The sequence below is a fragment of the Opisthocomus hoazin genome, chromosome 6 (genome assembly GCF_030867145.1).
Source record: "Opisthocomus hoazin isolate bOpiHoa1 chromosome 6, bOpiHoa1.hap1, whole genome shotgun sequence".
Lineage (NCBI taxonomy): Eukaryota > Metazoa > Chordata > Aves > Opisthocomiformes > Opisthocomidae > Opisthocomus > Opisthocomus hoazin.
Window position 1 is genome coordinate 45,747,282 of NC_134419.1, and position 17,730 is coordinate 45,765,011.

At 39.5% G+C, this 17,730-nt stretch overlaps 1 protein-coding gene across 1 annotated transcript in view; it reads left to right on the forward strand.

Moving 5' to 3' along the window:
• The window catches only part of SH2D4B (SH2 domain containing 4B), a 128,337-nt gene that overhangs the window by 100,211 nt on the left and 10,396 nt on the right, over positions 1-17,730 (forward strand). The window contains exon 7 of the mRNA XM_075422983.1: positions 16,507-16,727. Coding sequence (XP_075279098.1) covers positions 16,507-16,727 — 221 coding nt within the window. The remainder of the gene's footprint in view (positions 1-16,506; positions 16,728-17,730) is intronic.

Here is a 17,730-nt window from a genome sequence, read left to right on the forward strand (position 1 = left end):
TGAATTCCAGGACTCCGCGTTAACTGTGCCTTTTATTTTTCTCCTTCTGTCGAATGAGATCTGCTGACACTGTTATTTACTCTTACAGTTGTCATTTAGGTTTATGGAAAATGTACCTTGACAGCTTCTTCAACACCTGTGAGGTTACACTGTTCTAGGTAAGCTGTAAGATATACATGCTTTTGAAGACCCATCATGGGCACGTGCATGTATTTGTGTACATGTGAAGTTTTCCCACGTTTTGGATCTATTAATTTCGCTATAAAAAATGGGGTTGATCTGTGATTTTTGAGTGTGGGATGTATTTTTGTTACTAACCATATTATTTAAAAACAAATTGAGAATGCATTCAGCTGTTTTTATTTTATCAAATTCACAATCAAGAAAGTTGTCATTAAAACACTCTGAAAAGTTTTTATACCTTATACTCACAAATTGTTGTGGTGATTGCAGAGCCAACTGTGCTATAGAGTCGCCATTATCAGCTGTTATCTCCTCAGTGTATTCAGGATAGTGTGTCAAGTTGGCTGTAAACTGTGGGCCAGATTTATAACAATAGTCTAGGTTCTTTCTGAAATGAAAAGTTTCATGCCAGGAGCATACCGCAACGCTCAGCTAGGTCATGAGGTATAAGGAAACACGCCATGGGAATAGAGAAGCTGGAGCTTACTGGACCTTGGTGACAATGCCATTCTGGTCCCTGCCCGCCTGAACCAGCCTTGGTCTGCCTTCCTAGGGCTGATGAAGAACCAAACCCAGAATCAAAAAGTCAACTCTTGTTCCTTATGGAGCTGGAGGTCGAACCAGAGATTTAATGAGTCTTGTTGGATGCAGTGAAGAATCAAAATCTAAGTTCCGTATGCTCAGATAAAAAGCAAATTAAAATTAAAATAACATAGGTACATCAATACAAATCGGTATCAATATAAAAAGGCCAGAGAAAAACATTAGCAACTCTAGCAAATTAGCAGCTTGTCAGAGGCTGTAATGGGATATTTTGTTTGCTACCATGTAACTCAATTAACTTCTAGACATTTCAGTGTCCATTCATTGGGCAAATGCTCTTACAGTGAGGCACTAAATTAATTAAGTTGTATTCATAACGCATTCCCAGTGTACTGAATGACAGATCAATACTAGCATCAAATAGAGCCATTTAAACCAGCCGTATGCCAGGAAGACTCCCAAAGCGGGCTCTTAACATTCCTAGTGCTCAAGACCATGATCAGCCTGGAGATCACCTCTCTGTCGTTAACCAGTAGAACTACAAAACCTTCCCCGCACAGCTCTGCATTTTGTATTACACTGCTCAAGATGTTTGTTCACAGAAATTTGACATTTGCGTAAAACTTCCTAAGTATGGATGCATGTGGAGAGATTTGGTTTTCCATTTACACGGAAGCAGATTTTGAATATCTAATAGTCCTTAATGATGTCCAAATCTTATTGCTCTGTTTTACAGTAGTAATTGTGAAGCTTGTTTGTTTTAGGTAGAACTGCAATTTAATTGCCTTTATGGAAAGTAATTTCAGTATTTATTCAGTATTATTTCTGCTGGCAGAGATGCATCATACAGAAAACTATTTGTATCCGTAGAAGTATCAGTGGCATTTACTAGTCAAAAGCCAATCCAGTTGTCTTCCTTGTTACATCACTGGCACGACCATTGTTTTTCAGATGTTCTTAAAATGTGGTTTCATTCAGTACATCTCATTTATTTTTTTAAGATTTATTCTAAATAGGATTAGGGTATATTTCCTGTTTGCCTGAAGCTGTAATCCATATTTTTGGTTGCTTTATTGCACCCGAATAAAATATGTCAATCCGTAAAGACAGTAGGTTCAGTTTCTAAGTCCAAATTTGAAGTGTTGGGCTTAATTCACCGAAATTGTGAATAACTTAAGTATGTATTGAAGATATTCTTAAACGTAGTTTGCTTTTGTAATGAAGAAATTATACTGCTTTTATATGAGACATATCGACGGGCTTTATGGCAGTGTGGAGAAGGAAAGAATGCTTGAGAATGACTCCTTTTGTGGTTGTTTGTTTTGTTTTGGTTTGTTTTTTTTTTCCTAAGGATGAGCTTGAGAAAGCAGCACTGCTGATTTTCTCTTAGTTTTAATCATTAAAAAATGCAGGCTTTTTTATATTTTAGCTCATGACTGAAAGCACTGTTTTTCCCTCCTGGGGTTTTTGTATGGTTCTTGGAGATGCTCGGATAAAGGCAGGAGTACCTATAAAATGTGGTGATATAGATAGGGCTGCTGTGCTTTTGTCTTTTTATAGCCAATCCCTGCATCATGCAGCCCCCAGTGCAATTAATGAATGATTTAAGAATCTTCTTGTTCATTTTACTACTTCTCACTTGGCTTGATGAAATTTGCCAGTAGCTTCCTGTTATCGAAGTAGTTTGTTCCTTTTCTTCTTTTAGTAAATCCAGTGGCTGTGTTTCCTAGGTATTTGCAGCAATGGCAATAGTGGCACAGGAAAACTGCGCTAGGACTTAATGTTGGTGTCTTACTTATTCCTTGTGATGTGAAATCATAGCATATTACAATTCTCAGTAATTTATTACTGTTATTATTGGAAAGCTTTTTGGCAGCTGGTTGTCTCAATCCAGTCTGTGTGGACAAGGCCTTGATTTTTTAATTTCTCTGTATTTTCTGTACTCGATTACATGATGGAAAAATGAGTGTAACGGGTCACAAAACCACCCCAGAGTAAATGGCTGCACAAAATACAAGACAAAAATAAATCAGGCCCTAACTGTTCTACGAGAGTTTATGCTGATACATTATATCCTTTATTCAGCATAACGTCATAGTCATAGCCTAGACATTAAGGATTTCATGGGCACTTAATGAAATCCTGTTTACCTCCAGAAGTGGTATATTCATAATAGAGCATGCAAATAGTGGGGTTACTACAGTGAGCTTTTTTAAATGAACGTTCATTATTGCTCTCTGTTCCATACAGCGTTAAATGTGGCTACGTTTTTAGAAGAGGGGCTGGTTACACAAAGGATCCATTCTGCGTTTGCAAACAGAAATGATTGTTTGTCTGAGCAGCCATGTATTCACAATTCAGAAGCATCAAAGTTGATTTACATATCAATACTGTAAGACTGTAAGTGAAACCATATATAATTGGTGTTAGCCTACTGTGTTTTTCTTATGTCAATATTATTTGAGGACAGAAAGAAGCATCTTACTCCTTAAGAAACATCAGTAGATTAAAATGTGTCGTACAGAAGCAGAACCCGGTGCTAAAATAAAAATATTGTGTATTTTTTAGCATTTAATTTTTTAAAGAGTGTTTAGGGAATTACATGTTTTGAAAAGTATTCCACACTCCAGTCAATAATGCTTATTTCGGAGCTAGTGAAATACGTATGCTGTTTTAAAGGATTGCCTAGTGTATCCTGCTAGGTAGAAGTTCTGTGCTTGACTTGTCTGTTTTGTTGATATTACCTGTTGATTTGCAAGTAGAAGTATTTCTTCTGGCACTGGTTTTCAAAGAAAATCTTGGTGGTTAAATGTACAGATATGCTTGAGTGAAGGGAGAAGTGGCAAGCTGATAAAAATCCAGTTTGTGCCCAAACTGTGAGGAGCTATCTGAAGAAAGATTAAAACAGTAAAATAAAATGACAAATTCTACTATGCAATTTATGCAACTCCGGAGATGTTTTCTGTCATCTTCATGCAAAGTATAATGAGGAAAAGACACAATTTTTTCTGAGACAAGAACACACTTAGCAATAGGGCGCAAATGTTTTAGGTTGCCATTTGTTTTTACTTTTAAAAAAAGCGCCGTGAACTGAAGCCTAACTTTGGTGGTTTGTTTTACGTATTGCTCTGAACGTATCAAGAAATACTTTGGGGGATTATTCAATCCCCTTAATTAGTGTGATTTAGGATATCCTGGATTTATGCTTAGTGCTGAGTGTCTTGGTGCTAGTGGTGTTTTTTTGTGAAGAGTCTCCTGGTCTGGAAATACTGTGAAAGTATTTGAAACAATTTTGTCACTTTTGAAACAAAAAACGTTTCCTTTTGAATGGGAAACTTTTGCTTTGACATTTTGGTTAATTTACAATTTTAAAAGACAAAAATATTCAAAATATTACAGAAATGATGCCTTTCCTCTGACTAGATCCAAAATCTATATGGATCATTACCTTGAAATTTCTTTATGCCAATGAAATTTTACATCTGTCGGGTGATGGGATGTCCATTACTTGTGTGTTCTAACAGCTGTAATTGTTGAAATGACATTCTAAAAGAAGAACTTAAATCAATAGCTGGATTCTGTATGAGAAATGCAAAAGGAGGAGAAGTGCACATAACTACATGGTTCCTGACCCACCAGGTCTCTTTGACGGCCACGTCTGGCCCATATACTTTACACACATGAAAGAAATGGAGGATGGCAGTGTTGATGTTGTTTATTTAGATGGTTTAAGTGCAGTAGTAGGCCTGGCATCATTTATAAACGCTATCTGTGCTGTAAGTCGTGGAAATAGGACTGAAGTATGCCTCCATGAAGTCTTATAGGCACTTTTTCACTGTCTGAATGATAAAACATGTTTTTTTCACAAGCAGTCTCTGAGACTGACAGTAGTTTCAATGCTTGCAGTTTTTCATACACGTCTTCCACTTGCAGAGTGGGGAATGGTAACATTTACATGCATGAAGTGGGCAGGTGTGTAGAGTTTGAAGTTCCAAATGCAGCTTGCGTGGCAGATCGGAGAAGTTGCACTCAATTCTGCTTCTGGTGCCTTCGGTGTTTATAGTGCCCAGTGAGTTGTGATTTTGAACTGCAAATAATTCTATTTTTATATCAATATTTCTTTAAATTCTTTTTTTTAAAAGAGCCTTTGATTCAAGAAAGAATTCCCCCAACCTCACGGGCTTTTCTCAGTTTCCGTGCGTTCAGAACTGCACCTCCCAACTCGCCTTCAGCAGCAACCCATCAGCCAGGAGCGGGCTCTTTGAAACCACGTCTCTGCAGGGACGCCATCCCAGCCAAAGCCGTTCAGGAGCGGTGCCATTCCACGCACTGTTCTTGTCTTTGTCCCATGTATTCCCCATGGAGTGTAAGCTGGCAGTGTTGCCTCAGAAGGGGTTGTGCGAAGCCAGGAAGCGGCTACGAAGAAACGACCTTTAACTAATTCTTCTCCTTTGCCTTTTTACAGAAATCTAAAGCAAACAAAAATCTCACTGCGGGCTTTATTTTGTTTTGTACAGCTGGTTTGGTAAAAACTCAATCTTCCCTGTTTTTTCACACCCTCAGGAGTATTTAGGAGGGACAAGGACTTAAGATGGCTGGAGTTATGAGAATATAAATAGATCCCAGGAGGGCTTCTGCTCTCTCGTCCTCTCCTCTCACAGGTCAGCTTTCTCATCTTTTTCTTTGATTTAGATCTCATTTGCATACCAGAAGACTTGCTCTCTCATTTTCAAATTCAGCAAAATTTGAGGATTTAAATGAGAAGTAACAAGGTGAGTAATGTAAATAAGTGGTTAAGAAGTGCTTGTAAATGACGCGCAGAAGCTAGAATTTCCCTTTCTTTTTCCTCTGTTGCTTGCAAGACCAAGACTGAACGAATGCAAGACTTTATCTCTGCCTGGAGAAAGGATGGTGAATACCGGCCACTAACTTCCACACTTTTAAATTTTCACACAAAACACAGTATAGTATCAGTGACTATTGTACTAGAACAGATGTGTTTCTCTTTGCTGGACCAGGATCAAACTTAAATCGGCTGCTTTGCTCTCCAGTGGTTTTGTCTTACACTGCTGTACTATTTCTGGCCATGTCAGGCTGCTCCAGTGAGGTATTTCTGTGTGCTTTACTGATTAAGCAAATTTTAGTGCTTTAGAAGATACAGTAAGTTCTTAATATCAACTTTGCATATATCACATCACACATCTATCACAAAAGTTTTTTGGTAGTCTGTATAGTTGGCTACCTTTTTCACACACAATAGAAATAAAAATTCCATCCCATTTGTATTCTAAGGAGGTGAACGCATCCTACAGGAATAACATTTGTAACAAAGTTCCCTGTTTCGATTAGTGTGCTGATATTTTCTTGAAGCATGTTTGTTTCTTATTTGGAGTTTGGAGGCATCCCCAGGAATACACTTATTTTCCGTGCTATTTCAACTATCTATAACAGCAGGATATCTAGGATGCTTATATAGGCCCGGAAGTATTTACTGGTAGTTGGGTTGTTTTTTTTTTAAGTACACATTCTTATTATCCAGTCATCCTACTAGCAAAGGAAATACATCGTTATCAAGAATATTTGTACTATTTATGTAAGGCATCCTATTTAGGTGCTTGGAACCTCCCTATTGTTGATCTTCCGTTGACTTTGCTAGAACATAGAGGCTTCCAACTATAGTCAGTAAAAAAAATAAAAAATTAAATATTCTTGCCCCTAAATTTCTATCAATTTACCGGCCGTACATGGTAAACTACACACAGAGAATGTAGTTTGAGAAACTACTGAAAAGGGAATGGTTAACTGTTCCATTTTTTTAAATGAGCTTTTCAGAAGCTGTTCAGATGACAAGAACACTCACAAAAATTAAAGGGTAATAGCAGAGGTTTAATGCAGAGGTTTCAGGTCAGAAAAGCCCATCTCTAAAGAAAAAAATAAAGAAATACATATATAAGATAAAAGGTTAGAGGTCTTTTGTGCCACCTTTTCTCCTCTGATGGATGACAATTAATAATGTACAAAGAGAAGAGGGAGTCTGAAATCTTTATTTTCCTCCTACCTAATGCATTCTGTAGACTGATCTGAAAGCAAGGAAAGAAGCCAACCAACACTACGTTTTGAAGAGACATTAACAGGAAAGTTTATAGCTCTACTATACCAGTGGTATGTTCAGACAAGTAATGCAAACCCCTATCTTTTATGTGCTGCACTGCTTGTCAGTGAATATGGCGTAAATATTTTGACAGTGAGTATAAAGGGTTTTTACAACATTTGATAGTTTGGATATAGAATGAACTTTAAAGGAGGCAATTAAGGGGTATATTTTCTGCAGAATGCATAGGGAATTAACTGTGAGCCACACTGGCAACAGTGGATGGAGCACATCAGATTTTCTGTAAACCTGAAGAAAAATACCCATTATAACTGCATTATTGGTTTAGAGAGGATTTTCAAAGATTCCCATGGGAGTCAGGCACCCATTGCCTTCAGAATTTCAGTAAGTTTTTAATTGCTTTAAGGAATCTCAGCCTTAGGAAATTTAAGAAATCTTCTGAGGTCTGAGTTTTCTTTATTCTAAGAACTGCTTTATCCTGACAGAACAGAGAGATGAATCTATATTATTAAAAAAAAAAAAAAAAAAAGAAAAACCCAACAAACCAGGCCTGTGTATTTTTACATATGGTACTTTTCCTTGCTGAATTTCTCCTGTGTATAGAGGCTCAAGATAGTCCTATGCACCACATGAGTCTTGAAGGAGAGCTTGTTTAGGGCATGGTGCATTATCAGTATGCCTCATCCTTGCCTGAAGGGATCTCTTGTCATCAGAGAAGCATTATTCCTCTGGGCCTTCGTTTTCTATAGATGTCTCTACATAGCCCAGAGTGTACTTTCCATACTGAGCAAGGCCCACTGGGCGGGTAGCTGAGATTCACTGATGTGTTGTTTCCCAATTCCGCGTATATCTTAAATGTACCAGGGTGGTTACAAAGGAGAGGAATGGTGAAGAATGGGTGATGGACTCCTGCTCACCTTTCAACAGCACAGATTTATCTCTATCTTAGCTGTGCTACTGCATGTGTTGGTCCTGAGCTTGCGCTGAAGAAAGGGTGGTAAATATGGGACAAGGGAAGGTTCCCCCAGAGGCTCTTTAGCCTGTGAGCCTCTGTAGCTCAGACAGGAGGCCAGCCCCGGACTGACCGCAGAGGACACAGATAACCTGTGACACGGCCACTGTATTTCGAATGTGCATTTTACCTGTCGATTTCTCAATACAGCCCAGCTTCGCATCCTATTGCAGTTCCATGCAGACAGGAAGGTTTTAGTTTATTTACTCATATTGTAGGTTTTGCTTTTCGTTACCTATTGCATGTCTTTTCTATATTTTCAGCAGAGGCCTATGGCAACTTACTTAGTAACTTTTATGGGTACTGTGCTATTTAGTAAGACTTAAATCAGATTACCAACATGCAGCACAGCATGAAATATCTGCATTCTTATCAGCTGTAAGTAGGAAAAGCATTTCATAGGAACTCAGCAACCCTTGGCTCTTGGGCTGTTGCCTTGACACTGATGGCCAGGTTTTGGGGAAAAAAAAAAAAAGTAATTGTGCAGGGTGGGTGGTGTTTTGTGTTTGGTGTGTTTTTTTAAATCCTGGCCATTTATTTTGATGCCTAAATGGGAACAGAACTCTTTTGAAGATCTAGTCCCATGTGAGTTTACTCTGCATTAACAGCAGATGGTGAATATCTTCAACAGCTTTGTTTCTATTACCAGCCATCTTTGACTTACTCCCTTGCTTTGTTTTTTCAGTCTTTATTGCCTCTGTTCTGAAATAGCAGAGGCAAAGCCTTTGTTATCTCTCGGCCATAGCTTTTCTCACATGATACTATTGATCTCTTCTTTCACTGTTTTGTTGCACTATCCATAAAAGTATTGTGACTAAAAGGATGGAGAGAGGATGAAAGCTTTTTGATAGTGGCATACTGTAAGATTCTATTGCTGCAGATAATTGTGCATGTATTTAATTAATTGTGTATGCTACTCCTGCTGTAAATGCCAGACAAATGACCAGATATGGCCTAGATATGTACTTTATTGGCTATTTCAGTTGCAGATCAGTCCATAAACCACCATAACTGCTAAGAGTGTTCTTTAATTGTACATGAGATTGGTGTTCTCAAGGATAACATAAAGAATTCATTCTAGACATCATAGTTTTGTAGATTAATTGTGTCCTTCCCAATGAACAACCATAAGTATGTTCAGTCAGCTTAAGAGTCCACATATAGCCTTGCACCTGTAGGAGACAATTGAAAAGTCAACCTGAGAAAACTGTTGCTTTGAGTGATGTGGGGACTGCTTTTCCTGGAGGGCATAAACTATAGCTGCTCTAGTGCTTGCACTGCAAGGAAGCAATCACTTCATCTTCCCTGCTTTTATGCTTTTGATCTTTCTGAGTGGTTGAAGGAGCTGGATTTTTCACCTTCTCCTAGACCAGAGCCGATTGCCAGCATCATCCATACAAATATTTGTTTCAAGCCTTTACTGTCCCACCTTATTATGGGAAAAAAAAGGTCAGATTTATTCTAACCTTGGTTCCCCAGCTTCAGTTTTCATCTTAGCTTGTGTTTGTTCCTCATGTGTATCTTCCTTTGTGGTGGGCTCTGAAATCTATGACCCCCCTCCATATGGCCATTAGGTTCATAGACTAGTGTTCTCACAAGCTGTGCTTGCACTTGTTGGCAGTAGTTTATGTTGGTGCTGGCATGCTAACACAGGCTGTCAGCTCTTCCTAAACCATACTGCCACAGCTGGATTTATACTTTCTGTATTTCTGTTTATTTTTCTGATTATTTATTTCAAAACGGCTTGCCTTTATTCGTATTTTGGTCCCAAGTGGGTTGGATCTTTACTTCCAGCTACATGATTTTTATTATTATAATGATGTAGGCAGAAAAACCTATGACGTATTTCCTCTCCTCAAACCGGAACCTTTCTGTTTTGATTAAAAATACCCAAGTCTCTAAAATCTGTTCAATACAAATTTATTTTCAGGCTTTTATAGCAGTATGCTCTGAAATTTGTTTCAGCTTTTTTGCAAGGTGAGGTGTGATCCAACTTTGACTCTCGAATTAAGCCTTGGAGGAAATTTATTTGGCAGTTTATGGAAAATTTGCCTGTTGATTTCTCTGTGGGAAAACATTTTATTCCAAATGGTATAGCTACAGTAGTATGTCCGTCTATCTCCGCTTTTGAGTTCCAAAAAATGGGAAGGATTGGCTGGTGCTTAGCAAATGGATCCTTCTCACCCTTGTGCCATTTTATCACTGTCTTTCAAATTACTGTTTAGATCTGCCTGTATAATTGGACAAATGTAGTCCTTTACATTATTCGGGAGTTATCTGCTAATTCCTCATAATTCCTTGCGTTTACACATTTATTTGTTGCTTACACTTTCTCTAGGTGCAATGTGTCTGTATGACCTTTAGCATGTGAATTATTCATGTAATGATTGCCAGGAATATTTGTATTCATATGGGCTTTGATCTAATCCCGTTGAAACGAGACAGATATCGGTATTGGCTTCTCTGTGCTTTGGATCCTGCTCCTAATTTTGATTGGTGACCTAAATCACACACTTCCCTGGTTAGATGTCTTAAGTTGTATAAACAGGACGAGTCTCTTTCCTCTTCATTGATTACCTGTGAATATTCATAATTGTTCAACAAATCAATTTTCCATGAAATAGAAGGCTTTTCGTAACGGTCATGAAAGCACTTTTGGCATGAATGCTCTCATTAATATTTATTCATGCCCGTATTTGTGACGCTTTTGCTCTGTGAGTAAAACCTCATGCACTGGAGTGTTTGAGATCAAGCTAATGAAAAAATGTGAAAATGGAAAACATCAGCTAAGCAAACAGCCTCATTGCAGAAGGGTAAATGAATGCTTCTGGGCTCTGTTTGTACCTGCTGTCCCTCTAATCTTAGTCGACCTCTTGGTATATATAAATGCACATATGCATATTAAAAATCTATTGAGCATTAAAGGCAAAATTATCTTTATATATTGACATAGTTATTACACGTGGTACATTAGACCACTGGTAGATTACCACAACAGACATTATGTAACTTTATGTGTATAATCAAAAAGATAATTTTAGACTTCTAGTATATAGTCTTGCCTTGCTGGCAAAGTTTATCAGCTTTTCTGGTTTGGATTCATGCTTGCTATGGCATTCTCTTAGCAAATATTTATGTATTTCATCTCCTGCGTTTCACTCAAGGATGTATGTAGGATAATGGTGAGACAGAAGTGGGAAGCTGCAGTGTCATTGCATAATATTTCCGAATAGCATTTTCTGCGCTTGAGGCTGCTGTAAACTTGGAAGGCAGCATCAAGATTTCGTAGCTGTGCCCACTATTCATAGTGGACCCTGCAGTTCCCACGTGAGCTTAATATACTCTAAATGTTAGGATGTTCTTTTTCCTTTTTGGAAGATTGGTGGCAGGAAAAAGAACATAATTGCAACAGAAATGTTAAGACTTGCCTATGATCTACAAATTGTCATTACAGGCACTGTTATAAAAAATGAAGCTGTTAATTGGGAACATGTCAGTTGGTGATGAATGTCCTGTGATTTGAAATAACTGTCTTCTAAAATGTTCTTCTCTTGCTAAGAACCCAAGATGTTTATAAGTGTTGCGAAACTAGAGTGTTTAAAGTGGGCGTGTAGATGCAAGTACCATGATAGATGAGTGCAGCGAATCGGGGGGGCAGGGGGCTAAAACTTAAGCCAGCTGATAGGATTGCCATGCTTTCAAGAGGAGTTAGTTACACCTTTGACCCTCTCACATTCAAAACTCTACCGCTCTTTTACAGTTTGTTGTGGACAACCTCAGTTTCTCCGCTCTGAGAGACGTTACTTGGCATGACAGGTAGCAGGTGTGAGTTTCAGTGGGGTAGGTAACTGCTGTCCAAATACGCTATCGTGTGTTTGGCCACATGAGAAGTTAACGCGATGATACTGGTGATAGCTCAATTAATTGTGGGGTATTTATTTAAATGACTGATTTGCAAAGTTGTGCTTGCGTGGAAGGATTACTGCTTTTGACACAGTGCTGCTTTACACCAAGTGAAGATGTTGCTTTTTTTCCTTTTTAAGAGATTAGCAAGAATTACAGAGCGGGGAAAAGTACCTTTCAAAGCATCAGCGGTTTCTTTTCCAGATAATATTTCCAATTAATATCCTAACTAGCACAAAGAGGAGCATCGGTGATTCTAAACCTCTTACCAGAGCCTTGGGAAACCAAAGTTTCTTGACTTCAGTTCAAACAATTTAAAGTGTTCATGTAGGGGTTTCACAGATGTTGTTTATTTCTCTACAGCCGTCTCGGGAGTGAGCAGTGCCACTCTTTTTCTAGTTGTCTTAAGAACAGTATAATGTTTTTTAAAGGGTGGAGGGAGACTTTCATTGCTGCAATCACCACCCACTGAAGAACTGAACCAGTGAAAAATAAAATAACTGGGAGGCAGAGAGAGGGAGGAGGTGGTGGGGAGAGCTGGTTTCTCATGAGCTGTTAACAGAATCAGGAGAGAAAAACGGAACAAAGCAGCTGGTTGATAATTTACTACGCCATCTTCAGCAGAAAAGAAAATAAAAAAAAAGAACTTGGCCGTAAGCAATATAGCGTTTCTCACCTACTCAATGATATAAAGCGCCCAGAACAAAAATAAGGTCTGGCAAAGAAGATAACATCATGTGGAAGCCTGCAGTATTTTAGCTCTATAGGTGGGAGTGGAGAGCAGGTGAACAGATTATTTAGCATTAAACTAATCGATGCTAAATGAATTTCATACCATATGCCTGATAGTGATGGTCATTCAAACCCTAGAAATATCATAAGAATAATGTTCACCGTGTAATACAAACCCTCTTTTTTTTACAACTCTCTGTTTTTTACAAACCCTCTGTTTTTATAGGCACTAAACTGTCTCGGCCACCTCGTTCCCTAGCAGGGCTGCATAACAGTTCTGACATTGCTTAGAGAAGGGGTAGTTGTAATAGCAGTTCCTATCCCAAAAGTCACCAGCATGGTTGCAATCTAGCATTGCAGTATAAATATTGATTATTGGAATTAATATAGTATTTGCTGGTGATGGAACTGTTTATCCTTTCCTGTATCATTGCATGCTCTCAGCTTGTTAGTGTGGCTCATCTATGTGTATTTCTAGCAGAGATTTGTCAAGGAAGTAGGCATCATAATCACTGATGAAACCTTTCATTGTATATTTAAATTATGACAATTTGAGAGAAGACTGGATATTTACCATAACAAATAGTGTGATTTCATAATCTATTTTTGTGTAATTCTTGACACGTGGCACCTGGTGTTGGGATCTAGTGACAGAACTTCACATAATATTCTGTATGATATGGATTCATATTAGTACTAGCTTTTCATCTGAACAGAGTTCAAGAATTTTTAACAATTCATCTTGGAATTCTTCCAATAAATTTTTTTTTAGTTTTGCAAAGTGCAGTAATTGACACTGTTGGCTGAGCAGTTGCATGCTGTTTCTAAACAAATGCATATGTTTGTGTGTTTACTGCCTGTTTTACATGTCTGGTACAAAGATGATGTCATATCCTCCAGAAAAGAGAACGGTATGTCATTTAGCAGTGTGTGTGTGTATATATATATGTATGTTTCTTCCCAGTACTGAGGATATTTCAGTACCAACCTCTGAGCCCCACTGAGACAGAGCCCTTGTTGTGTTCATCATTGCACCAAGTAAAATCGTAAAAGATATTCATTGCCTCAAATTAGATAAAAGCTGAAAGAAGGAGATGCTTTTCTACCTTTCCTAACATCACACAGCGCTTGCTTTTAGGACCCAGATCTCCTCAGTCGCTTGCTCTTTCTCCCAGAGGCATAAATTTCCTTGTGGGCTTAATCAGAGCATCCCAAACTTTGGTCTTTCAGGTAGTCCCTTCCTTGTATGAATTGGTAATCCCTGGGCTATGGTTATTATTACACTAAAACAGCATGGCTTTTCAGTGCTTGGACTTCATGGAACTCTCACTAGGACATGTGTAGAATTCTACAATGACAAGCAGTTCCATGAAATATTACGTGTATTGTTTTGAGAAAGTTTAGCTTCATAGAGAGTAACTTTGGAACATGTACATGTATTATTTATTGACGTCTGTGCCATGTTCACATTTAGGATGGCCTAATTCAACATCTGTTCCTGATTAAAGTGGGCATCTGGTATTTCACAGATAACTATGAGAAGTGAGTTTACTGTCCTCTAGGCCTACCAGACAAATTGGAACAAAGCTTTCTAGGTGAATAGTAAGACCTGTTTCAGTGCTGGGTGGAATTCTGATCACACCTTTTACATGGGGTGTGATCAGAAGAGGGTTATCTGTTATACCCTGTTTACAGGCATCGTACATTGTTACAGGACCAGCAACTTCAGTGTTGCGTCCTAGAATCAGAAAGAAAGAGAGGTGAAGGTTTTGTCACACAGAAGAATAAAATTGGAAAGTTCTTGAAAGCTCTACTCCTGTTAAACTTTTTCCCTTGCTTACTCTTGAGAATCTGGATTTGTGACCTTTCTTTTGCCCTGACAAAGAAGTTAATCATACAGCAAAGCAATGAATTCACCTGTAAAATAACTGCTTGATGAGCAGGATATGGTGAGAGAGTTTGTTCCCTGATGAAGTTTGTCCAGAGTTTGTGCAGAGAGGTAAGCTGGCTCATAGAGAAAATGACCACAGGACGACAGTTTGTACTGCAAGAAACTCCAACTATTTTTGTCTTCTCTTGTCCCAGAGCAAGGTGCATAACTAATTATTGTTCATTATGAATTGTAAAGACGAGCTCACTTCTGGTCAGCAAATACAATATTCAGTCTTTTCTTTGTGTTTGTACTCTGTTTGGCTCATGGCTACAGCTTTTAACTAGAGGAGACTGCTACTCTGATATTAAGCCTGAAGGGTCCCGGGAGGAAAGGACTATGATCTTTGCTTCTTGTTTTCCTCTGTGACAATGTTCCCTAGAAATACAAGCCTGTGAATAAGTAATCTAACATACTCATATCTGTTGGCAGCTCTGTTAGTTGCAGGATTTGATTTCTTTGTGCTCCGATTTATCTGCATGCATCTATGAATGTGTGTGTATGGATGTACTAAAAGCAGACAAATGCTTTTTCTCCTGACGCTTGCTTTGCATTCCTTCTTTAGGACCTGTAAACCAGCGGTAAGGTAACACAGTCAGAAGTACTGCAATACAGAATCACAGAATGTTAGGGGTTGGAAGGGACCTCTGTGGGTCATCTGGTGCAACCCCCCCTGCCAAAGCAGGGTCACCTACAGCAGGCTGCACAGGACCTGGTCCAGGCAGGTTTTGAATATCTCCAGAGAAGGAGACTCCACAACCTCCCTGGGCAGCATGTTCCAGTGCTCCATCACCCTCAAAGTGAAGAAGTTCTTCCTCATGTTCAGATGGAACTTCCTGTGCTTCAATTTGTGCCCATTGCCCCTTGTCCTGTCACTGGGCACCACTGAAAAGAGCCTGGCCCCGTCCTCCTGACACCCACCCTTGAGATATTTATAAGCATTTACAAGATTCCCTCTCAGCCTTCTCTTCTTCAGGCTAAACAAGCCTAGCTCCCTCAGCCTCTCCTCGTAGGAGAGATGCTCCAGTCCCCTCATCATCCTTGTAGCCCTCCGCTGGACTCTCTCCAGTAGCTCCTCATCTTTGTTGAAGTGGGGAGCCCAGAACTGGACACAGTACTCCAGATGGGGCCTCCCTAGGGCAGAGTAGAGGGGAAGGAGAACCTCCCTCGACCTGCTGGCCACACTCCTCCTAATACACTCCAGGATCCCATTGGTCTTCTTGGCAGCCAGGGCACACTGCTGGCTCATGGTCAACCTGTCGTCCACCAGGACACCCAGGTCCCTCTCTGCAGAGCTGCTCTCCAGCAGGTCCACCCCAAGCCTGTACTGGTGCATGGGATTGTTCCTCCCCAGGTGCAGGACCCTGCGCTTGCCCTTGTTGAACCTCATCAGGTTCCTCTCTGCCCAACTCTCCAGCCTGTCCAGGTTTCGCTGAATGGCAGCACAGCCTTCTGGTGTATCCACCACACCTCCCAGTTTGGTGTCATCAGCAAACTTACTGAGGGTACATTTTAACTCTTCATCCAGGTCGTTGGTGAAGAAGTTAAACAAGACTGGGTCCAGTACTGACCCCTGGGGGACACCACTAGTTACCGGCCTCCAACTGGACTTTGTGCCACTGATGACAACAAGCCTCTGAGTTCTGCCATTCAGCCAGTTCTCAATCCACCTCACTGACCACTCGAGCCCACACCTCCTGACACGATTGCAAATATCAGCAATGTGTGCAAATCCACATTGCAATGCCAAACCATGCTGATCTGCTAAATGATCGCTTGTGCAGAATTCACTTGTCTGAGAGCCCACCTGTGTTTTTGAAGTTCCTTTGAAACAGCAGTAAGGATGGGAAAAAGCAATTCTTAATCAGATAATAAAAAAGCATGTCCCACCCGACTCCATCAAAAAATCTTATAGCTGCCCTGCAGAAGCAAATATCATAAACGTAGTCTCCATAGCCCCGTCTCCTCCTGTAAACATTTCAGTCTTGAGAAGTTACGCCATTTTAATTTCATTTCTGCTCTTCATTTGTTGCATTTGATTTACTCTGACAGACCTGTTATCTGCATAACCATAGGTTTTCTTCTTGTCAGGTATTATCAGCCGCCAGGAGGCCGAAGAGTTATTGATGAATAAATCTGAAGGAACGTTCCTGGTGCGAGTCAGTGAGAAGATCTGGGGCTACGCATTGTCTTATCGCCAGCAAAGTGGGTTCAAACACTTTCTGGTTGATGCTTCTGGGGATTTCTACAGCTTCTTGGGGGTAGATCCGAACCGACATGCAACACTGACAGATCTTATTGATTTTCATAAGGTAACACTTGCTAGGTAGAGATCAATAGCTGAGTGGAATGGATTAATAAGTTAAAGAGGAATCGTGTAATTTGAAACCACACTGGAAAGTGGAAGTAACCAGAGTGGGGAAAAGAATATACATATATATTCTACCGTAAGCCTAGCTGTAACGTTTGTGTCTTCTGTTGCAGTGAATCGGAAGACTTTTCCCCTTCTTTCATATGCTGCAGCGTCTATTTGTGTCTCCTTCTAAGCAGATTCGTACGCAGTGCATGCTCTGCTGGGCAAAAAATGGACTAATAAGGGCTGACAAAGCTAACACTTTTAGAGCCTCTTTGCTGAGCAAAAATTGGCTTGGAAATACCATTGAAAGGTCTCTCAGTGAAATTTCAGCATTTTTCAACCTTTGATGTGAGGGCTGTAGCACACAAAGCAAAGGAGTGGGGCCCTGCAGTAAGGAAGGGAACACGGAGGGGTTCTCTTTTAGGGATGTACTAAGGGTCATTCCTTATTATCCAAAACAACCCTACAGGAATAATTTACTACTCATCTTTGACTTTAGATGGGTTTGTATTACTTTGCCTCAAACTTGTGTTTCTTGTTGCTGGACTGTGACTAAACAGTAGCACTATTTCTGATAGCGTAGGTGATTTTCATCATCTTACATCTCTCTTCATCAGTTTCAATTCTGCTTTTTTCTTAGCCACCCTTACAATTTCTTTTCATCCTCTCTTTTCTAGTTCCCTTTCCTTTTTGATCCTTTTCTCACTGTTGTCTCAACTAATTCTATTAATTTTTTACTCCTCCTTTTCTTCACAGCCTTTAATTTTTTCAGTGTTCAGTCTCACAGACACTAAGCAGAGATTATTTTTCTTCTAATTTTCTTTCTCTTTTAAATCTGTATTTTATTTCAGCTAGTTTGCAGCATCTTTTCAGTCAAACTTGCAGACTATTTCTTCCATCTGTAATCCTAATCCTGGCATTTCAGCTGTTATTAGCACTACAGTATAAGTCAATTATTT